This window comes from Simochromis diagramma, unplaced genomic scaffold, assembly GCF_900408965.1.
Source record: "Simochromis diagramma unplaced genomic scaffold, fSimDia1.1 OVJJ01000463.1, whole genome shotgun sequence".
Taxonomy (NCBI): Eukaryota; Metazoa; Chordata; class Actinopteri; order Cichliformes; family Cichlidae; genus Simochromis; species Simochromis diagramma.
The window spans coordinates 4,033,215-4,058,241 of NW_024386941.1; the positions used below are offsets into that span (position 1 = coordinate 4,033,215).

The following is a 25,027-nucleotide window of genomic DNA, read 5'->3' on the forward strand; positions in this document are numbered from 1 at the left end:
ATTGAGCTGGAAAGAATCTGCTGTGGGTTAGGGTGGTTAAGAATAGAGATAGAGATGTGCTAACATGTAAAGAGCATACTGGGTACGTTGAAGCAGTATTTTGAGAATAATGAATGCAGAAAATGGGAGAGCGAGGAGGACAGAATCCAGAGAATTAGTAAGGAGGAAGTAAGAGCAGCTGTGAAGAGGATGAAGAGCGAAAGGCAGTTGGTCCAGATGACATACCTGTGGGAGGTACAGTATGGATATGTCTAGGGGAGATGTTTGCGATGATTAAAGCTGGGTGACATACAGCATTATCTTGCTGGCAGCAGTAATCAAGGGAAAGATATGGTCGCCAACAATACTCAGGTAGCCTGTTTAACCATTGTTCAGTTGGTACTAAAGGCCCCAAAATGTCCCAAGAAAATATCCATGACACCAACCACCACCAACCTATACTGTTGACGATTTAATTGGCCAAATTCTGACCCTACCATCTGACTCTCGCAGCCGAAATTAAGACTCATTAAACCCAGCAACATTTTTCCAATCTACTATTGTCTGGTTTTGTGAGCTCGTGTGAATTGTAGCCTCAGCTTCCCGTCCTTAGTAAGCTAAGCTTGGGAGTGGCACCCAATGTGGTCTTCTGCTGTAGCCCATCTGCTTCAAGGTTCAACTTGTTTCCATTCGGTGATGCTTTTCTTGCATACCTTAGTTGTAATGAATTGTCATTTGAATTATTGTTACCTCATCATCTCGTCATCTCAAAGCATTCTAGCAACCCTCCTCTGACTTCCAGCATCAACAAGGCATTTACACCCAGAGAATTGCCACTTAATGGATATTTCCACTTTATTGGACAATTCTCTGTAAACCCTAGTGATATTTGTGTGGAAAAATCCCAGAAGATCATCACTTTCTGAAATACTCAGACAGGCACTTTTGGGGATTACATACTCACCTCTTGTACTTATGTGATGACATCAAATAACTGCTTTGCATAAAATGATTACATTAGTTGGCTTTAACTTGATCCAAAGACCCTTGGTGTTTTACTATCCTAACAGATGCTGCTGTAAAGCTGTATTTAGTATTTAATCATGTCATATGCAACACTATTGCCAGAAAAAATAGGCAGTTACAGTTACCATAACTATATTGGAGTGTTCTGACTTTCGTTTGACTTTAATTCTAAGTAACTACATTACTTGGGACAGGAGCTACAGATGCATGTTTTAATGAAGGATTAATGGTACAAATAAGGTTGTAATAGAGTTAAAACTGATAAAGATGTAATAGTCAAGTCTTTTCTGTCTCTTGGTAATGTATTGGTGATAACACTTGACACATCATCAAGTTATGTTATAAATGAGTACTGAGTATCCTACTCCCATTTCCATATTAACAACATTTAATCTTATACTTCCTGTCACCATGGAGCAAATAATCATTATGCTATCAATTGTATTCCTTCACACTACCTATCTAACTTCCTGTCTCCTTCCTTTACCCCCTCATGCTATCAGTGGCTGGGACAAAAAGCAAAGCTAGAGGTGAGTTATTGCCTCCATTTTCTTGCTACATGATTTATGTTGCACGCAGTTCCCAATAAACAATGTTTGGATCACCCTTTTATCTCCACCAAAAGCCTAGCAAGCATTAACATACGCTGCTCCTCCTGAACCATTCTGGGCATTTTTTTTGTTGTCGTTGTTAACCTTTCTTTCTCCAGGAAAGGTTTGTTGAACATCCTTGCTGTTTTCAGATACAACCTTCTTCATGTATGTATAGATTTCACACTGAAGTGCTGCCTGCCTCACCCAGCCATGCTTTCCTGCATTTGGCCTCTGTGCAGCTCATCTGGAGCAGCTGGGGGTGGTTTCCAGTTCAAGGACACCTCATATTTAGGGGGGATCATTTCTTATTTACTCATCCTCGACAGATTTTCTTAGCTGTATTGCACATTCAAACAGGAGATGTTCTGGTAACCAACTTTTTTTTTTTTTCACCTCTGACCATCAGTATTTTACACTTTTTCAGATAAATATGTTCACTTCAATGAGTCTGATCTATTGCCTATTAAAATCTGCTTTCAAATGCATTATTAATTTAGATATTTGGTAATTTTAACAATGTTTCTTTAAGTTCAACATACATTTTGTGTTATTGGTCTTTTTTGTTTGTTAGTTTGCTAGCATTTTTTTTATTATCTAGGTGTTAAATAGATATTATTTGCTTTATGTCTACCTTACCATTTTTTATTTGAATCCCTCACTACAATCATACACTCATACATTAATTAGTTTTCAGTCTATTTGTTTTGCTGTTTGTGGTTGTTTTTTCTTTTACATATCCTCAACCAAACTAAATGATTAATTTTTTAATTTTGTTTTTTTCTTAAAATGAATGTTAAGCCCCACACTCCCTCCTGGAAAATACTGTCTTTTCTAATTACCAAGGAGGTTTTTTTTATAATTAACAGAAGATACACATTTAGCCTTTGTACCCGTAGAATGGGACAGGCTTTTTCAGCAGCACCTTTGTAGCTGATTAGTTGTTGATTATATATTATATATATGTGTGTGTGTGTGTGTGTGTGTGTGTGTGTGTGTGTGTGGGTTCATATATATGAACCCATGCATCAGTCTTGAATATTTATTAATGGATTTTGTAATGCTGTAATGCATGCTGATGATTGCTGTGTAATTCATGGAATAACTGTAAGAAGTCAGTATAAAAGATCCTCCTAGCAGGCATCATTATAATGGAAAACATGCCTCTTGGCTTATTTACCGAGACCTTATGAATAGATTTATTTGCTCTGCGAGGATTCACCTGAGCGTATGAAGCAATGGTTTGGCCAGTGCAAGCAGAGGGAAAAAGAGGATCATTTATTAAAGTGAAAACATTGTATAAAGAGAGAAAACTGAGGATAAACTTTTTCGTGAGAAAACTTTTTATGGTCACCTCAAACTTAGGAAAGAAACTTGTATTGGCCATTATTTTTGGTCAAACAATGAGACTAATGGGACAAAAGTGCTCCAACTCTGCTCCGACAAACACGTATGGCAGCAGTAAAACATGAAGTTGAAATAGCAGAGGTTGTTGTGTAATGTTGTGTTATGTAACCTTTATGAAGGGCACATTCAGGCAGGTGGAATGTGAATTTAAAAGCCTTTCAAATACAGTTAATCTAGGAGAGGTTATGTTACATTAAAGAGAAAAGGGCGAGGATAGGGTTTACTGAACATCTAAAAGAGGAAATGTACGTTTCTCAAAGAGCAATCTCAAATGGACTCTAGGAACTAGTCTTACTTTTTCCTGTCATGTGCCTTCTCGACATTTTAGAGGAAATCCATAGTTGGGCTTACTGAGAAAATATTATACTCAAGCTTGTGCTTAACCGAATTAACATTGATTAAAACATTTCATTTGGCAGCCCTCGAGAGTTGGGTTGATTACCATTAGACGCTTTTCTTGTTGTCTTCTTTGTTGTCTTAGTGGTGCTAGTTGTTATCACTTTGTAGCCTGAATATCCTTAATATACTGTCACTTTGGCAGTTTTATTTTTCTGTGTAGTGTAATACTTACACGGACCGTGATTAATTTGAGGCACGTTAAGTGTACATATTTTAAGTAACTACTTAAATATGAAATCTCCTGTTTCACGTGGAGACAGTACAGTATTTCTGACCCACTTTCTGAAACTGATGTATTACCACTTTCTTCTTTCCTTTTTTTTCGTGCACAGCAGAAAAAAAACATGGCTAAGAGTTTCCCCCAGCAGGGATATTTATTGCCAGTTCTGTGGATTGTCCACCCCCTACTTTTTCCCCCACCTTCCCCACTGCGGTAAATTATAGGGGAGGACGACGCTCAGTACCACCTCTGTGTCGAGGAAGGTTCACTTTTGCTCAGGTGTTAGTCTGTAACAGGCACAAAATGTTCTTTTTGATGAAGGGTAAAGCTAGCAGACAGCTCACTCTGTCTTGGTTATTTCCTTTCTGAAAGACTTCGTCAGCTCAATCAAATGACTGCATCATTTAGGATCACATTATCAGTGCAGACCATGAATACAATACAGCGCTGATAGTCATTTTTTGTGTGCCGGTGGGTTATCTCATCACATGCATTGTGTGTGTCTGAGTTCTGGTTTACAGATGATGGAGCCACTGTAAAAAATCACTGTAATCCTAGTGCAGATAGAGGGTGCATAATATATCTTTGTACAATCTACATAAACAAATTTAATGCAAAGATGACAACTAATTGATTTTACAAAAAGGAAGGAAAAAAAACAAGAGCAATAAGTATGAGGCCAGTTGCACGTGAACGTAGACACCAGATTATTTTATGGAATATACTATACTGTGTGTAAAAAAAAAAAAAAATGATACAAAATGATACATAAAGACTCTAATATTCATTTTGGTTAAATGAATATTAGATGAATGGTTTGGTTAAATTTCCTTTAGCATTTTGCACTAGTTACTTTTGGTAACTATCAAAAAGCATCTGACATAATTCTGGCTGGATATTTGACCAATCCTCTTGGATTAGGTAGAGTTTCTTTCAGTTGGTTAGTTTACTACCATGGAACCAGCTTTTTTTCAGTGTCCATAAATTTTAAATAGGAATAAGTTTGTGGCTTTGAGAAGGCTATTCCAGAAGCCTAATGTTAGCCTGCGTTTTGGTTTTGCGTGTGTGATTTGAGATAAAGTTGAACAATTTGGAGGTAGTCCTCATTCTTCATTATTCCATTCACATTTTGCAATGTACCAGTACCACTGGAAACAAAATATCCCCAGCGCATGATGCTACCACCACCATGCTTGACAGTTGGCACAGTGTTCTTATTTCTGAAAGCCTCCAAACATTCCTCTTTTGGCCAAATCTCAAAGCTCAATCTTTGTATTGTCTCACCATAAAATGTTTCTCCAGAAAGCACTTGGGTTGTCCACGTGTGCAGCTGAGAAGGTCAGTTGAGGTTGAAGGTGTCAGTTTTGGAGTAGGGGTTTCTACTTCTTCTTTGTTGGCACCCTCCAAACCCATGGTGATGTAAACCTCGCTTTGCAGCGATGCTGATGTTCCAGGAGTTTTCAGTTCATGGCACACTTGTGCGTTGGTGGTTCCTGCAGTAAACAACCTAACTAATTTCCTCCATTTGAGGATGACTGACCTTGGCAAAGAGGTAACAAATCTAAATGACTTGCGTTTACACACAGTTGTTTGAACTGTGTGTAAGTCTAAGTTAAAAGTTGTGTATATGCAAGTGGAACTGATGATCTTGAAATCTGCAATTGTTTGAAAATGGCTCCAAGAGACCTTCCTACCTTGTATAAATTTCCCTTCTTAGGTCTTCACTGACTTCCCTGGAGTTTCCCAGTTCTCAGCATTGGTCTATCTAATGAGTGCTGCCAAATAAATCCTTTATGCTGGAAAGGAGAAATTACCAGGAATCATGATCGCTAATGAGAGGTTAATCATCATTAGAAATCATTAAAAGCTATCCCAAAAGGTTGATTCTGTTCATCTGGACGTAGCGTTTTCAGTGGGAGAAATGAACAGAATCAACCTTTTGGGATTTACTTACCTGGATGATTGAGCATGCATCAAGTACGGACATAAAAGCTATCTATCTGTTACCTACATACCTCACAGACATTAAATACATGACCAGTTTGGCTACATGTAATCAAAATATTTGCTTTTACTATATTATGTATAGATTTCAGTATCTAAATGCATTTTATGGTGAAAGGCCTGTATAATTTCAAATATTTCTTGCAGTTTCTTTTTTGTGACATTATCTGCAACTAAGTCTATGGTGTACATTTACAGATTAGCTTCAGTTCATTGATCAGATCTAGATTTAGTGCTAATTAGCTGCTGTCCTTAAATAGTTGCTTAAATCTTTAGCTACCGACTGTAGGCAGGTAGCTGTTAAAATAGCACACAATAGCATTTCTTCAGTTCAGTTCCTCAGATCAGTACGTTTATAATAAGCATGGTATGCATTTATGTGGATGTCATACCAACTTAAATTACACTGTCAGTGTAAGTGATTCTTTTGTGTGAACGATGTGACCTTTTAGTCAGATTTAAATCATATCAAACATGTTTTTGCCCGTGTTCGGGAAAGGTCACTCGGCAAACAATCTGATCTCATGGGGTTACTTTAGCAGTAAACTACAGCTTGTCTTATCTTTTCTCATTATCATGTTATTCCATAGCGTTTGTTTTAGGAAAAACAGTCAAAGGTAGGTAATGAATGTGTCTGCAAAGATACTGATATTTAAATCATAGATGTGATGAGCATGGTGTTTACATTACTTCTATGTTTGCACATTGCATTCACTTAAGTAATCCACACACTACTGTGTTGTGAGGGTGTCTTCTTCAAGCTCAGGTCCTTTGCTAAATGCCTATGTGCAGTATCTTGGCTTTTTGTAGAACTACACTTCCTCACCCCTCAAATGTTATACTGGAAACTGACTACTGTGAGGGGGAACAAGCCCATAATGGTCTGTGTGAATTTAGCACAAATCAGGCTGAAAATCTTCTTGACATGTTTCACATAGCTGAGAAGGGTTATGATGCATAATTAACTCATACACTATCAGCTTTCTAAGCAATCTAAGCAGTTCTATCATTCAGTTTCCCACAATTGAGCTTGAAGTTACCTCAGTGTGCTTGTGCAAGTATAGAAGCAAACAATAACAAATATGGAACGGACCATAGCGGATATTGTGTGGACAAAATCTCTTTAGACCAGAATAATTGAGCTCTGACAACAACACACTTGCCTGTAAAGCCTCTTTTTTTCTCCCTTTCAAAGATGTGTCATCTTGTTTAAATGGAATTTCCTTGGAATTGTCAATAGAAACCATCCGAGGGACAACCCTGATCTGTTATGTATCTTGTGAAAACCCACACAAAGAGGAGGAAGAACTCATCTGGGGTTTTCATGTGTACAATCAGTGTTAGCATTATGCCTCCAGGACTTGTGCTGGGCTGTGCAAGCTCATTCTTATTCCCAGACTCACATATACTGCAGTTTTGTCAAAACTGCTGGCATTACAGAGAGTGTCTTTTGGGGTTGGTGCTTTAATGCACTGGTTGTGTCATAGTGAGACCAGTGTCACTCATCTTTCAATGTCTAGGGTTATTGTTGTGAACTGTTGTATTTTAACCCAGCCCACACTCTTTTCCAATGTAGCTTTGCTGCCAAACTAAACAGCAAATTAAAGAAACAAATTTTTGTTTGAAAACCAAATCAGGTAGTGTGTTAGAGTAAGAGAAAGAAACTTATGCTTGTTTAACAACACATCCATCAACAATCCATTAAAATGTTCACATGGACAGATGAAGATGGAAATTTTGATGTGAGTGCTCAAGCAGAAAACTGACCTGCCGCAGGTTAAAATATACTTTATAATTATCATAATAATCCTTTAAAAGTGTGTGTTAATGCACTCAAATAACAAAAAAAAGAAAGAAAACAGAATATGGAATATTGATGTGCAGCAAATGCACAGTTATGTAATCTATTTCTAACCAGTAGATTAGCTGCAGGCAGAGCTGCCATTTATAACAGAAGCTGCTCTTGTTTTAAAGATTTTGTCAGATCTCCTCATTATACCGTCATTATTATCATGGTTACATTATTATACTAATTTACGCATTGAAATTTAATGAGATGCTTTTCATTTTGCACTACAGACTCTAAATTGACATATTTTAGCGGATTAGTACAGTAGAGATTGCGTTCTTTAATAGATTTCAAACTAACTGGTTTCAGTGCTTCAGAAATAAGGCCTGTTTGTCTTCAGTTTCAATAGCCTTTTACCATATAGTTAGCTTTAATAAAATCCACTTCCTTCAGCTTGAGGGAGGGCTGTTTTTCATTTTAGAAGGGAGACTACATAAATGCTGTACTAAACAATAATATCAATACCATGTTGGAGAATAATGTGACAGGCAACCATTATCTGGACAGCTTGAGACAGATATCCTCGGGCATGATTATATCTTTTTGAGCTGAGACCATCACTCTTGAATCTAGTCTGGCTCTTTAGTACTACATATGTCTGACAGTGTCCTGTTAATGATGCTGAATGAAAGTGTAGGGTTCAACAATCTGTTCATTTTTGTGTCATGTCATTTAGTAATTATAAAGTTCAAAAGACAAGAGTGAGGAAGATCAAATAAAGTACACCTGTGCCAGGCCTAGTAGGTCTGTCAAGTCTTTTACAATACTGTGCAAACCTTTAGGCCATGGAGGTTGATCATCCACCAAATGTGAAGTGGCATAATCGTGTCTTTTCAGCAACTTGAAGAACAAGGTTTACTGTTGCAGATGGCCTCCACATCTCATTAAGTCCATCTACTTAAAAGAGTAGATCAGAGTAACCTACATGCCTGGTACCTTAAAAACTACTGAGGATGATTGGTACTGGTTCTCTGCACTTTATATGGAGTCAGTTGACAAACAAAAACTAGTCTTTTAAAATTATTCTTTTTTACTCCTGGGTCCAGAGTCATCATTTGTTTGAACCAGTGCAAAACCTTCTTCTGGGGGCTCAAGAAGAGGGTTTACTCAAGAGGCACAGTGACAAGTTTGCAACTGAAAGGCATGCAGCTTCATTTTTAGTGTTTGTCCTTATTGCAAATGTATTTGTAAGAGTTCAGTTTTTCAGACAGAATAAAATTACCCACAGAACTTTCCACTCTGATCTTTGCTTTCCTGCGATCCTATCCTTACTCTCATTTGCCCAGCTTAGTGCCGTTGTTCAACAGAGATCAGGCACAGCATAGTTTAAACTACATATTAACAAGAAAATCATCGACCTAAGCATCCAGTGACGGTCAGAGTTAAATCTCCCTTTTAGCAGGAAGAACCCGGAAGTAGAACCAGCCTCAGGTTGAATTGACCAGTTGGGTTTGGAAGAAAGCAGAGAGAGAAAAGATGAGCACCCTAGGATAAGATTCTCTCTGGAGTTTTCTTTAGACCCTGGTCTCCCTAATGGAAACACAGATAGTTAAGGGTCATTCATCCTGAGTCAGTCCTAAGCACAAGTTTTATTCTTTAAAATGCAAAGTTTTAAACCTAAAGTTTTAAACCTAAATGTTTTGTCTTCCATTCAACATTTGGAAACTCTAGGAACCACAAGGTAGCCAGATCTGGTCTGAGAGAGAAATGCTTCATTGGGATAGACAATACGAAAGAGGTTTTCCAATATGATTGAGCTATATATATGTGTATGTATATATATATATATACATACATACATACATACATACATACATACATACATATATATATATATATATTTGGTTGAGAGGAGATTTCGGAAGTGATGTTAAAGTATGACACTGATTTAACAGTCTGAGCTTGTATGGCAGGACACCTCAGAGCCTAGGTGTCCTAACAGGGAAATCCAGTCATCTTTCATCTTGAGCCTGGACTTAGCAACTGCCAAGAGCAGTGCCTGTGCTACTAAAGCTGCACTCTGACTCATAAGAGGCCAAAAGTTCAGAGAATGTAGCTTGGGCAAGACCTTGATGCAGAAGTTAGGAACAAAATCTTATCATCAATCAAAAAAAGAGAAAGAAAGAAAGGAAAAAGAAGGGAATGGCTGCCAAAATGTCTGAAACAGGTTTGCTTTTCAAGTTTTGACCTACAGCATAATTTTATTTAGCATTTACACACTGTTAGTTAAAACCTTCAGTTCCCATTTAGCCTTTTCATGCTTTCAATCCTGAAAATAGCATTTCTTTCTGACTTAATTGCAGCATTAAATACATTTTCAAATAAAACACACACTGTTATGAAAGATCTTAAAGACTGTAAAGACAAGAGTGAGACAGGTCCTGTAGTTATGCTGTAATGTACCCTACCTGCACAGGAATCAAGGTCACTAAAAGAAAACATTTTCATTTCTATTTTTGCTACTCTCAGAGACACCTTTCATCTGTACCTTCTCTCAAATTAAATGATTCATAACTTTGAGTGGAATTTTTGAGGGGTCTTTTTTCAAACGTGTTTCCTTGATGTTTCGTGAAAAACACACATCTTAACTGAATATCTGTTTTTGTCATCACCAAGAATTGCCATGAAAGGATTTTTTCCATAATCATTGAGATAAAAGCAAGGTTAGTAAGGAGGTTTGAATCAAGGCTGGGTGTCTTTAAAGGAGCCAGACTGGATTGTAAAATATGTGACAAAACCATTAGTCACTGAGTTATTTACAACAAAGAATATAGTTGGTGAAATCACCTCTGTGACCTCTTTGAAGAATTTAGTAGGTAAAATTTCAGGTTCACTGCTGTGACGGGGTATTTATGACAGCATGTATTAATTTATGATGAGGATGAAAAGATTTTCCAAAGCAAGTTAAAGAGAACCTTATAGGATGTTTTTCTAAACCTTCACACTGACCCGGGAGCTGCCTGTATTTGTCTTGTGCAAGAGACAGCAAGCTGTTATTTTTTTGTTCTTTCCACCACCAAATACACCCCACAAGAGGTCTTCACAGCTTTTAATTAAATGGAATATTTTTACACTGCGGATATGAAACTTCCTTTTCTCTCTCAACATGGCGGCATATAGGCCACGCAGTTTAGACTTAGGCAATTAATTACAATTTTGTCAAGTGACAAGCATTAATTACTATGTTCCCAAGAGTATATTGTCTAGTTAAATAACATGTAAGCTTACAATGAGATTTAGGTTTTATTTAACATCTGTCTATTTATCTATCTGATTATCTGTCTATCCATCCAACATCATTTAATTTGACCTTTTGAATAGCAGCAAACAAATGTTCCCATTTTTGTTTTATAGCAATTTTATAATTATAATATGTTGATGTCTGAGTTATCAAACACTTAAAATATAGATATATGCATAATTAGATCATCTACAGCATACATTCAGTTCTCACCATAAATCCATGTGATTTGTAGACAAACTCTTAGCATTTTGTTACCGGCATCACTCTGCGAAGTTACTGTGTCTCATTAGTATGCAGTGGGGTGCTCAGAACCTCTAAAACCTCTATTTGCAAAGAAGTTCTTGTAAAATCAAGCACCAGAGGTGAACTTATGGCTTGATAACTGCCGTTCATATGAAAATGAATGAAAATTCATTTCTTAATGAATGGAGGCATTTTTGCCACTGTTTTTTTTTTCCTGAGTTATTTGTTTTCTTTTTATCCTGCCTGCAGTTTATAGTTTATTCTGCAGTGGTGTGCTTGACTGCTCTCCAGCCATTCATCAAGGCACTGCTTTCCATTATTTGGTGCAGTCAGCTGAAACTGAGAAAGGCTTTTGGGGTGGTATGGCTCATTCTTCCTCCACCAACTCTCTGTTCTCCCAGACAGAGACATTTCTAGGCTTTTTCACCTTATGGCCTGGATCAGTGGTCGTTAGACGAATCAGTGAAATTATATATGCAACACTGTTCTCCAATGATTTGGTTTTCTGACCTAGTTTCTAAGCACGGCATGATTTTCCATGAGTATTATATCAAAACAGTAAAACGAAATCTACAGAAATAGTGATAAAGGGCTCAATTTACATTCATCAGTGAACCGTCTTAATCCTCTATTTAAGTATAGTCACAAAGACTATCTTTCTCATATTCACATTTTCTAGATACCCACCAGATCACAAGACTTGCAGAATCAATAACCTAAGTATCATATTCTTGGCTTCTAATATTGTCAGACTGAGATTCCATCAGGCTATGGTCTGGTCTGAGCTGCATTCTGATAACAGCATGAAAAGAGACTGGCTGAGATGAAATGAAATAGTTTATTGCTAATGTACACTCAACAGCCAGCCATTCTGCACATCTGTATTCATATTTGTACTCTACACCTGCTGTACAGACCTCATCCCTCATAGAGATGAGAAGTACTTGCATCCAGCCTGTGTTTCAGCAGACATCTGTTCCTTTGGTTCCGCTTTAAAATCTAATCATCAAATATTTGTGTTTACAATGAAGACGCTATCCTCTCTCCCCATTTACATTTCTACCTAATTTTAGCTGTGCAGGTAAATATTTGATTCATGAGGCAGTGTCACTTGATTCTGCATGAAAGTTAATGCCATGGTTGAGAGATGTGTCAGCAGCATTCTGACTGTGTGAAGCACAGCAAACAACTTGACTAATCTTGTGTTTGCTGACATTGTGAGTGATGATCAGTGTCCTGGTGGCCCACCTGAATGTGGACCATAAGCTCTTGGCTCAGGGTGATATTCCCAGTTTCAGCTTTTACTCGAGTGGCCTCTTCGCTTCAGCACAAAAAAAATATATATATATATCTATATATATATAGATATATCTATATATCTATATATATATATAGATATATATATAGATATATATATACATACAGTGGGGCAAAAAAGTATTTAGTCAGCCACCGATTGTGCAAGTTCCCCCACTTAAAATGATGACAGAGGTCAGTAATTTGCACCAGAGGTACACTTCAACTGTGAGAGACAGAATGTGAAAAAAAAATCCATGAATTCACATGGTAGGATTTGTAAAGAATTTATTCGTAAATTAGGGTGGAAAATAAGTATTTGGTCACCTCAAACAAGGAAAATCTCTGGCTCTCACAGACCTGTAACGTCTTCTGTAAGAAGCTTTTCTGTCCCCCACTCGTTACCTGTATGAATGGCACCTGTTTGAACTCATCATCTGTATAAAAGACACCTGTCCACAGCCTCAAACAGTCAGACTCCAAACTCCGCCATGGCCAAGACCAAAGAGCTTTCGAAGGACACCAGGAAAAGTATTGTAGACCTGCACCAGACTGGGAAGAGTGAATCTACAATAGGCAAGCAGCTTGGTGTGAAAAAATCAACTGTGGGAGCAATCATCAGAAAATGGAAGACATACAAGACCACTGATAATCTCCCTCGATCTGGGGCTCCACGCAAGATCTCATCCCGTGGGGTCAAAATGATCATGAGAACGGTGAGCAAAGATCCCAGAACCACACAGGGGGACCTGGTGAATGACCTGCAGAGAGCTGGGACCAAAGTAACAAAGGTCACCATCAGTAACACACTACAACGGCAGGGAATCAAATCCCGCAGTGCCAGACGTGTTCCGCTGCTGAAGCCAGTGCATGTCCAGGCCCGTCTGAAGTTTGCCAGAGAGCACATGGATGATACAGCAGAGGATTGGGAGAATGTCATGTGGTCAGATGAAACCAAAGTAGAACTTTTTGGTATAAACTCAACTCGTCGTGTTTGGAGGAAGAAGAATACTGAGTTGCATCCCAAGAACACCATACCTACTGTGAAGCATGGGGGTGGAAACATCATGCTATGGGGCTGTTTTTCTGCCAAAGGGACAGGACGACTGATCCGTGTTAAGGACAGAATGAATGGGGCCATGTATCATGAGATTTTGAGCCAAAACCTCCTTCCATCAGTGAGAACTTTGAAGATGAAACGAGGCTGGGTCTTCCAACATGACAATGATCCAAAACACACCGCCCGGGCAACAAAGGAGTGGCTCCGTAAGAAGCATTTGAAAGTCCTGGAGTGGCCTAGCCAGTCTCCAGACCTCAACCCCATAGAAAATCTGTGGCAGGAGTTGAAAGTCCGTGTTGCTCGGCGACAGCCCCAAAACATCACTGCTCTCGAGAAGATCTGCATGGAGGAATGGGCCAAAATACCAGCTACTGTGTGTGCAAACCTGGTAAAGACCTATAGTAAACGTTTGACCTCTGTTATTGCCAACAAAGGTTATGTTACAAAGTATCGAGTTGTATTTTTGTTATTGACCAAATACTTATTTTCCACCCTGATTTACGAATAAATTCTTTACAAATCCTACCATGTGGATTCATGGATTTTTCTTTCACATTCTGTCTCTCACAGTTGAAGTGTACCTCTGGTGCAATTTACTGACCTCTGTCATCATTTTAGGTGGGGGAACTTGCACAATCGGTGGCTGACTAAATACTTTTTTGCCCCACTGTATAGCAGATCCACGTGATCACTAAAATATATATATATATATATATAAAGCTATATTGCAAAATGGGAAAGGGCTACCAAGGGACCAACTGTAGTTTAATAGGTAGGCCCATAAGCAGACTGATGCCTTAGAGATATTTTTAATTAAAGCAAGGTCACTATGGCAAAACAATAAAATCTTGGACTTTAATATAATAAATTTTGAGTGAAATGGGTTCACTCAGTTAAGGTTTCATTATTTTATGTTTTTAATCTTAACCTCCCTTTCTGCAGAGCTGTAGGGAGGCTGGATTGGAAAGCGGGGGAGCGAGAAGCACCCATGACATCAGATATTGACTTTTTTTTTGTTAACTTTAGCACTCCATGGTATTCTCACATAAAGAGGCAGAGTATCCAGCTTGAAAAAGCAAACATTAATGGTATTCATGTATCACAGGGCAGCAGTTAGTTTCATCAAGACATCTTGGGTCACTCAATCCTCACCTATTCACTGTCACGGCAGGCAGGTTGCATCCTGTCTGCTGTGAATATGTGCAAGCTGTCAACCTTCAGCTGTAACTGCCTGAAAATAACTATCCCCCTCTTTTTCAGTATAATACACCTAACCACTGAAAAAATGATATAGCAATGCCCAGTATTGAAGTTCTTTAGCCTGCAAAAGTGAAAAACGTTGTGTTTAAAGGATGGTCTATCCTCCCCCAAAACATCTTGCAAAAGTGCAGGCTTATTCCTCATTTCATCACTGCACTTCACGGAGTCGTCTTGGCTCATCAGTAGAGCAGACAACCTTAATACCTCTATTACTTCTACAGTTTGTTTTCATTCACTGGGAAATACAGCCATGACTCAACACAAACTACACATCCTTGCTTACTTTTCTCAATATTTTTTCTTTCATTCATTTGGAGACAGATAATACTTGACAGACAGACAGACTACTGGACTTTTTAAAATTTGACTCCAATAAACCTGTACCTTTGAAAAAATCTTATGAAAGCTTCTGCTGTTTAAAAATAATTCTGTCTTTATTTCACTTCCCACTTCATATAGTCATTTTTCTAAATAACTAAATGCTCTGAAGCTACAGTTTTTAAAGGGCTCCAATATTTATATCACTCTGTTTCTTATTTCCATCAAAGAAAAGCTAATACAGCCTTTGTGCTTGTAACAGTGTTTATCTACAAAGCATAATCTGATACTATGAAGATTCACGTCGATGTAGCTTGTACTTTTTTCCCAGTGTGTGCCTGTGTTCTTCTTAGGGAGATGTTCGATTAGGCATCTGTCTGTCCACTTCAACAGTGCAGTAGTCATTAGAAAAGACCCTGCACACCGATCATTTTACCTCTGCTCAAGTGGAAGCTGCGATTACAAGGTCACCAGACTTTATTACCTTAAGTACAAAATGCACAACGCATTTTTCATTGTGCCATGTATTTTATGCCTTGTTCCACTCGTTCTTTAACTTTAACAGATGCTATTAAAATGATGGGGTTTTAGTAGAAGGGAAAGCAGTATTATCACTGTCATCACACCATGAGAGTATGGCTGAGACAGTATGCCTCAACATACCAGGATCCTGAAACTGAAACAGCTAAATGCAGTTCAGCCATTACTTATTTATTTAGACCTGTGTTTTATCAGCTGTAATGTGCTAAAATTCTTCAGAAATAGCCTATTGCGGGCTCTAACAGATATTAATTGAACAGTATCGAAATTCTTGCATGTTTTTGAAGACGGTTATAATAAGGTAATTACAAGAATGCTTAATTATTCTCCCTACCTTACCTTTAAAATCCTTCATGGATACATGTTGTTACACACACCTCTGTGCACCTGTAGTATGCTGCTGAACCATGCTTCTTTAAAGGTTAGTGTACATGGTTGCACAGGACAGTGTAGTATTCTTTTAGCGGTTTGTGATTCATTGACTTTCTAGAATATTGTTTGCCACTGTTCTGTAGAATTAAAGCCAGCCGCCCTCCACTCACAATCTCAAAAAAGAAAAAAAGAAGAAGAAGAAGAAGAAGAAGAAATGAAATACACTCTGTAGCTGGCACTGGGGATTATGTTTCCTCAGAAAGGACAGCATTTTCTCACTCTAGACTCCTACAGAATGTCAAGACAGTGGAATTTCATGAATTTATTAAGTAAAGATCAGTTAGCTCCAGTGCACCTGAACCATGAAAACACCACCAAAAACAATATTCACAGCATAGCCATACCTCTGAATATGTGAAAAGCCTTTATTGGCTTGACAGGCATAATTAAAAGAAATTTTAGGGGTTTTTTGACTCAAACTGGGGTAAAACCTGAGGGACTGACAGTGATATTTATTACTGTTTGGGTTTTTACCTATTTTTATAGCATTCTCTGTGAATAGTGAACAGTATACTCTGGAGACATGCAGCAAAGATACCGAAGAGATTATATGAAGAAAAAAAAAAAGCTAAGCAGAAACTGACAACAACACCTCCACATGGTACCCCCCCACAGAATGTATTTGCATCAGCATTTCCTACCCAGCTGCATTTGAATTATTGTGATGATGGCATTTTTAAGTCACATTTCATTAGTAATTTGAGCAATAATAATAATGATGATGAGATTAAATGATGCGGCAATACACAGTAATAATAGATGATAAAAGCCAATAATAAATGATAAATCTGTACAAATATCAAAGAAAGCGTTTAAAAATGCATTTTGAGAAGTGTTACTGATTGAGCAGTGAGCAGGTAGTTGATCAATAAAGCCACTGCCACAATATTAAAATCAGCAAATGTGTGCTATTGCGTTGGTCCCTTTCTTGTTGTTAAAACAACTGGTGCTCCTATCGGAATGGACACAAGAGCTGTGGGGGTATCATGTGGTCTCCAGCACTGGAATATTGGTAGCAGGACCTTTAGATCCTGTCGATTAGAGGGTGGAGCACTGCTGGTGGAGACTGATGTGCCATTGCTTTTTCTGCAACAGACTTTATGCAGGATGCGTCAAGTTAACATCCGCATGAATCCAAGCAACTAAGGTTTTCTATAACAACATTGCATTGCAACAGCATTATCGGTGTTATTCACCTCACCTGTCAGTGATTTTACTGCCGTGGCTGATGTATATGGTGTATATGTAATGTGTGTAATTTGGAATATTTTCCTATTACTATTTATAGTCAGCCTCACCTTCACCTCTTTCTGACAATGGTCTCCATCAGGACAATCGAGGTCAAGGAAGGTCCACAGACCTATGGCTGTCCCAGCCTCTTCTGCTCCCATGTGTGAGCTGGACTAATGAGGCAGACAGCTGCTCCCGTAGTTGAAATGTCCCTGTGGTGAACTGTACCTGGGAGAGACAATGTCACCTTCAAATTCAGGCATATTACTGTACTAATGGAAACCAAAGCAGACGTGTAAAATCAAGAGAAAAAAATGTGCAAAGATTAGCTTTTAGACAGTGAAATGTATCCAGGAAAAGGCGGTACATTAGTTTCAAGCATGAACTCGAAAGCTTTATTGCTTTAACACAATTTATCCTTTAAGGGTATAGCCTGCTCAGGCTCATATTAGCCTACACTTTGTCTTATCACAATTCCCTACGAAGGAGTATTGTTTTAGACATCTGTTTCTGAAGCTTGGCAGAGTTCAATAAAACACAGGCGGGATAGAAATGCGTCTGCAATGTAATTAGGGGACTATGCTGAGACGACAAGTACAAATGTGGAATAAGAAGGTAAAATCCAGCAAGGCTGAGTGATTAGGCCTCATTTGGATGTCTTCTACACACTGTGACGAGCGGCTGTTTCAGGGCACGGCAGTCACTCGGATCGAAGGCCCACGGTGTCTAGGATTATGTGTCAATTTACCACCCAGCTGCAGCTATACACTCTACAGCAGAACATGACTACCTCTAATTAGGCCATGCTACCAATTAGAGCCCAGCAATAAGGAAGCAAGGAAAGCACTTTGGGAGATTAAAACCTACCATTGTTTCCACGATAAAAATCACTGTCTTCTACAGCTGTCAAAGGCTGGGGACCATGACAACCAGGCTCCCATTAAGCTATCTTTGGTTTACTGTGATGTAATGAAGACGTTAATGGAACTGGGCAATATGACAGAACATTAAGTTTGCAAGGTGTCAAGCCTGAAATGGTACATTAATGTGATTCTGTGAAAGGACAGTAAAAACTAGCCCAATACAGCAATCTATTCATGTCACAACCATGACCTCAAACTGTGTTTTATAATCCTACAGGTATCCTGGGTCAGATCCCCATAACTCAGAATGTGACGGTGGTGGAGGGGGCCATAGCCAACATGACCTGTCGTGTGGATTACAATGATAACACTTCCCTCCAGTGGTCAAACCCTGCACAACAAACTCTCTTCTTTGGGGACAAAAAAGGTAAGTAATACTCACAGGGAAAATGCTTGTGATGATTAGATAATGAGATAAAGACGTCTTAGGCAGATTATATTACAAGAGTCTTATTCATTAATTTTTTAAATTTGGAGCATTCAAAATTGCCCCTGCCTGCAAGCACGCTGTTTGACTGAACACGGGGGAAAAAATGATACGAGAGAAATAAATGCATCACTCGTAATGTTGAAGGAGACTATTAATGAATGTGTATCTCCATTGATGTCCCAGGGCACAAACTAAGCAGAAATAGACTGCTTTTGAATTGCACTTTTGTAATCATGAAACACTGACAGTGTTGTTTACAGCACAGTAATGCCTGTGGATTGTAAGATGATTGGGCTTAATTAGTATTTTAGTTGCCCTACATTTGTATAGCTGTTTGTATGTCACTCTGGAAAGGAAGTACAGTGTTGCAACCTTGTGAAACACGGCCTCAGCCAGAATGAATTATAATGTGCTCTCACCAACCAAATCCAATTTAAAGGTGACAAAAAGTCTAGAGTTGATAAATTGGAATTGGGGTGAAAGGGAGTATAACATTGGACTGGTATGGAAGGGCTGGGGTGTTCATCTTTCAGTGTTTCTCACAGCATATTACCCATTTCATTTATGGTGTAGCTGCTAATACAATATCATTGGTTCAGTGATTGAAGATGAACTTTCCCTTTGAATAACAATTGATAAGAGGGAGAGATGCCAGAGTGAACCAGCAGAATGAGAGTCACAGTCTGGATTGAAGAAATACTTTCTCCCTCACAAGTGATTGGATTTAGTAATGAGGTCTAAGGTGTTTTATTAGATGAAATTACTTCCAAATACAATTAAATGAAAGTTAACTGAATCTTAAACAGATACTCTTATGTGAATGGTGTAAATGTGACCAAAGGATCCGGTCTTTGAGCCAAACCGTATTTTTGGAGAGAATAATAGTTTTGGTATTTTAACATGTCAAAGGTAAAAGCCTTTAAAAATCATTTGGAATGGATTTTAAATGTTTCTGATTACGTCACTTTGATATTTTCCTTCACATAATGCAAATGTTTTTTCCCTCCCTAGATTACACAGTGTGACTGGCTGCATCATTAACAGTTAAGGGCAACAGCTGGCTGATAATATACATTAGCTAGTGCTGTAGCTCATGCTTATAAAACATCTTACAATGTAGAAATTCATAATATTTGATGGGGCGTTAGTTTAGGCCCAGTGGTCATGCATGCCAGTCGGCTATTAAGCCTGTGGAAATGGGAAACTGCAATTTCTGATAAAAACATTTTAAACACAATGGCATAGTGACACGACAACAATGATATTTTTGTTTTCTTACCTTGAGGCAACTGTTGTTGTCTTTTGGTGCTATATCAATAAAATTATATTTTCACGTTTGACTTGTATTTCCATTGTAACTTGACTTTTATTAGACTTGTTAGACACCTATAGTTTCAAATGAACCAGATCATACCTGAAAAAGACTCTTCTTCATTATCAAGAGATGTGACGTGATGAATCAACTTCTTTTTTTAATTTAACATAAATGAAACCGGCTGGCTATAATATGTTCCTATCTCCTGTGAGTGCAGAGCTGCATCTACTTGTAAATCTGCAATGCTGTTGCTTTAAGCATGTAAGGAGAGCTTGGGGAGCACAATACGTGTGAGCCATTTTGCCCTTCTTGGGTAACAATTTATATTGGATGACAGAATCCTTTTCCTGAGCAATAAGGATGACAAAATGAATATAGTCCATTCAGCAGAGGTTGCCAGGGCTAAGTGTGGGAACACTTCCTCTTCATCTCCTACAGCCAAATGAAAAGCCTTATTGGCACAACAAATACGATGTCTGTGAGGCTATCAGGACAAACTGGAGGCGTGGAATGACACAGGCTTCATATGACGAACAGGGTGGGACACCTGGGAAGAAATCTCTGCTGTGCCAAATCACCAGTTAATTGCTTGGCAGAGGGCTGCAACTGTCCTTCTTCTGCCGTTTGTTGTGCCTTGTTGTAGAGCCAATGAAAAATGTTAAATTCAACCTTATGCTACCTTTCAGTCCAACAACTAGCTACAGACTGGTTGAGCTTGAGGCAAGCTGTTCTCTCCCTCTCATGAACAGCTGCTTGTGGACTGCTGTCACGGAGTAATTTAGATTTTTGTAGCCCTTCTTGTTTCTAGTGTTTAGATTTATGGCTTTATTTTTTTTTCCTGATGTTCTGATAGATATCTCCTTTCCTTTGTGCTTGTTGTCTCTGTGTGCTGTCCACCTCTGCATACTATAATCCTCTTGGGAATCCATGACAACATGGCCATATGTAACCATTTGAAGCTCATGCAAGTTCCCTTTATTCTCTCTTCACAGAGAGGATGGGGGGAGTTTGTCATTGTGCATGTGTAATCCAAAGGCGATTCAGCTTTCACCGCTTTTATGTGTGATTCTGGATGCATAACACATAGGAGTAATGATGCTATGAGGCATATTTTTTGAAATCTACTCTTGGTCATTCCCTCAAGCTTGGTATTAAAGATAAGGGCATGTGTCTGGATGTGTTTGGAGTTTGATCTAAAATTGTGCGAGAGGAAAAGGAGTATTAAAATGACCTTTTAAATTCCTTTGAGAAGTTATAGCAGAGTAAAGTGAAACAACTAAAAAAAACCTGACATTCCATATTCAATTGAGTTTTACAGCTTCTGGGTAAAGTAAGACAAAATCTGATCTTTGCCCGAGCTATAATTTGTTCCATTTTAATTCAGGTCTGACAAATTAGATTTTTTTAAAACTGCATTACAGCCAAGGACAAAGGGATTTCTGTGTCTTTCAAAAACACTGAATATCATAAATCTACTCCAGTTTAACAGAACTATGTGTAGTTTGTGCAATGTCTTTGGAATTATTATTGACACTGTTTGTTTCAGTTACATCAGTTATGGCCAGGAAAAATACTTCACTTAAAAAAACACATCTTCCAAGGCACAGCTTTCTGATTAGCCACTCCTATGGTAAAGGTAAGTCATTTGTAATTGTTCACCCTTGCCAACATGGTTTACTGTTATTAGACGACAAGCAGACGTGAGCAAGCTGTATTTGGTGTTATAATACAAGGGATCACATTAAAGGATGCACTCTTGTGCTTCAGTTTTGTGCATCATTTTTAGATCTTTTGGCTGATAATTGGGTTTTATGTTACTAGAATGAAAAACTTGATAGCATGCCAAAAAAATAGCAAAGATTTGGAACAATAAACACCTATGATCACTACTGTACTGTATTAAACTCTGTCTAGTTGCTACTTAATGCTTTACTCTGGGATTTTAAGAGAAACCTTCCACTTTTTACAGATCAGCAGTACCCATAACCCTAACGCCAACATTAACATTATCATTTTATTATTAGCTATGGCCACTAGCCGCTACCCTAACAGTGGGCAAAAATAATAACTGTTTTAATGATGGCACTAATTATGCACAGTTTTTCCCCAGAGTGTCTGTAACTCATAAAGGCCTGGCAGTTTTACAACTGCCTTGCCAAAGGGGTTTGAAAGAAACCATCAGGGGCTGTTGGTATAGGAGACCATCAGACAAAGTGCAACCACAACTTTGATCTCTGGAATTGTGGTTGCACTTTGTATAATTTTTCTTTGTTGTAACATCTCACACAACTTTCACATTTTGATTTGCATGATTACAAAAATGTCAGTCACAAAAAGCATTTTAATAATCAACTATTGTTAATTATTTCATGGTGAGTATTATACTTAATCCCAAGAATACTCCAATTGACCTTTGGCTGATTTAATAACAACATGCAGCAAAGGAAGGATCACAACAGTGCATAATTAGATTATAAACCCACTGGGATTCCTTAAATGAAACACAATTCCAGCAGTGCATCATGCAAAAACTAAAACTTCTCTACATAGCGATGGTGTGATAAACCTGCAAAAAGGATAAAAGATTAAACAAGGCCTAGGTTGCAGGTAGGAACGAGACAGTGCAATTGGTCACAACTAAAGCGATATGTATTATGGGCGAGAGAGCCAATGATATCTCATCCTGTCCCATAACAGGCTCAGTGAAACCTTGAGATTGTTAACCTTGCTAGATTTCCACATCCGATCCATATGTGTTGGATTGTCTCTGCATATTTGTCTAAAGCTGAACACAGCCCTCTTCTTATTTCATGCCAGCTGGCTCTTTGGCATGCGCCTCCTCATCCATTATGAGCATCTGAGTCTTGGTTGATTGTTGCCACCTCACAGGCTTCAGACAACACTAAGGCAAAGACCAGCATTCAGACAAACCACAGACCTGAGACAAGGGAGACAGATAGGCTTAATAGCTAGGCCAATGCATCCTTCATTTATTAGGCTGATTAGTGGTTACTGAAAGCAAGCAGCTCTGTGGTGAGTTGCCACAATGAAAAAAATTGATTTAGACCATATGTCTTTTGTAGAATTATCCCTTTCATATGCTGCTGGAGTTTAAAATTACTATTCCTGAGCAGGGCAAATGAGAACAGAGCTGTCTTTTACTGTCTTCATTATGATTAACTTCACTTTTGGCTTCTGTGAGAAAAGGATAAATGTAAGCAGCAGGGTTGTAAAGAATGGTAATGACATCTGTGAGGCATGCAGAATGGAAACAGAATATTTTGTCAGATATGGGAAATATGAATAATGCAATTAATGGAAAGCTACTGCAGGTTGCATGTCAAAGGCAGATAGCAAATTGCTAATTTGATCTACAGCGCGTGGAGCAATGTAGAGCAATATACGGCATATACATGCCATAGCAGATTGTTAAAGACTTCTCCCCATTTCAGTTCCATCTCTCAGAAGTTCATGGTTCTTCATTCATGACATTTAATTGGGGCATTCAGTCTGGATCATAAAGGTCACAAAGCAAAATTGATCTTAATTGGCTTGTAGTAATCAAAATGCTGTTATGTGCTAAATGAATGCTCTAATGTGAGCATTAAAACATTCATTAGCTTGAGAGAATGAAGGATAATTACCAAGGATGCAATTACTGGAGTGAGCACCAATGAAAGCCCATTTAAGCCTCCATTCTAGAAAACACATATTTGATGGTGTGTCTGTTATCAGCAACTGAGTGACACTTACCTTTAAAATTCCAGTTGAACTACATATTATTATTATTAGTCTCATTATTGCTTTTACAATTATTATGACTGTAGTTCTGTATACTTCATTCATAGACTTAAATTATAAGATAAAATAAAGGACATAAACAAACAAACAAAAAACATTTAAGTAAGATGTAAGAGATTAAAACATAGCACAATGTTAACTTCATAAATGTAAATGTCACATAATATTTTTCCTAATCTTCTTGGGGAACTAATTTTTACATGTGACGAGGCATAGATTTGCTGTTCCCAGTGTAATTGGCAGCAAACATTTAAAAAGTGCCTCATGGCCTCAACTAATGTATTTCTTTGGGGACTAATGGGCTTTTAAGTGTACTCCTTTACCTCTAGCTTCACTGAAATGTGAATCTACCATTAGGGCACTCTACACTCAGCTAGGATCACTTCTGTGCACAGCTACTCTTCTATGCACTAAATGATGATCTGTGCCACACTGCACTCTAATGTATAAAAGCTACTTTCAGGTGCTCCCTTATTCACAAGGGGTCACCACAGCAGATGGTGCCACATGTTTGATTTGGTACACCTGATGCAACCTCAAAGGGATTTGAGCCTCCTCCTGGTCTCAGTCCAGTGAACTTTCATTTGTTAGCTAAATATGTAAACCACTGTACTATGAAACCTCTCATGTGTAACTTATATTATAAGTATTTAGTGTAATTATCTGTTGTATTTAAAGGCCCTTAGAAGTTTAAGGCCCAACTGAAAGAAGTGAAAAGACTACATTGTAAACTATTACAATTATATAATCCTGCTTGGTACTTGTTTTAGTCAGGGTTTAATCTGGAGAAACTGACAGCATAGATGGAGGAAATTCCACAGTGTACGGTCAAGTTAAAGCTAGTTAGTTGAGTAATGGACAAAAATATATTAAATCTCATTATTCACTGCATGAAGAAGGTACGCAACATAGCTGCTGGAAAAATTCCTCCCTCTTTGCTTAGCTCCCTCAAGTGCCGGAAATTAGTCCAATTTGAGCAGCATCTGCTCTGTGGGATCTTTGAAAGCACGGGCAATGACAATGGCCCTTTGGAACAAGGCTCTTTCCTTTTCTTAATTGCAGCCACATGTGTTGTGGGAAAGAGCCCCCTGCCTGCACCACTATAGACCTGGAAGACATCCAGATTCGCCCACACAGTCACCGAGCGTGCACAGCTAGCAGCAAACACACTCTAATTGCAAAGAGTGGAGCCCCTGGCTGGAGAACGGGTAGGGGTTAGTTGCCAGGATCCTGTGTTCTCGCTTAAGGAGAGCTAGTGCTTTCACATTTCAGCAATAGCTCAAAGTGGTTACAGGCCATTCAAAAAAGGCCAAATGGGGAAACAGTACACATGTAACATATTTTGGCTGAACCCAAGAGCCATCAGCTTCCAAGACTAATGAGTAGATGTGGAATCTCATTTAATATCAGAACTGTCGGTGGATACTTAATTGTTTTGAATTAAAAACATTTTAACACCCC

The 25,027-nt window shown here is 38.3% G+C and overlaps 1 protein-coding gene across 5 annotated transcripts in view; it reads left to right on the plus strand.

Annotated features, from left to right (window-relative positions):
- cadm2b (cell adhesion molecule 2b) overlaps nucleotides 1–25,027 on the plus strand; it is a 148,095-nt gene that overhangs the window by 103,215 nt on the left and 19,853 nt on the right. For 4 of the 5 annotated variants that reach the window (XM_040037538.1, XM_040037539.1, XM_040037541.1 and 1 more), the window contains exons 2-3: nucleotides 1,509–1,535; nucleotides 18,238–18,387. In XM_040037538.1, coding sequence (XP_039893472.1) covers nucleotides 1,509–1,535; nucleotides 18,238–18,387 — 177 coding nt within the window. The remainder of the gene's footprint in view (nucleotides 1–1,508; nucleotides 1,536–18,237; nucleotides 18,388–25,027) is intronic. The other variant, XM_040037540.1, reaches the window with a different exon arrangement.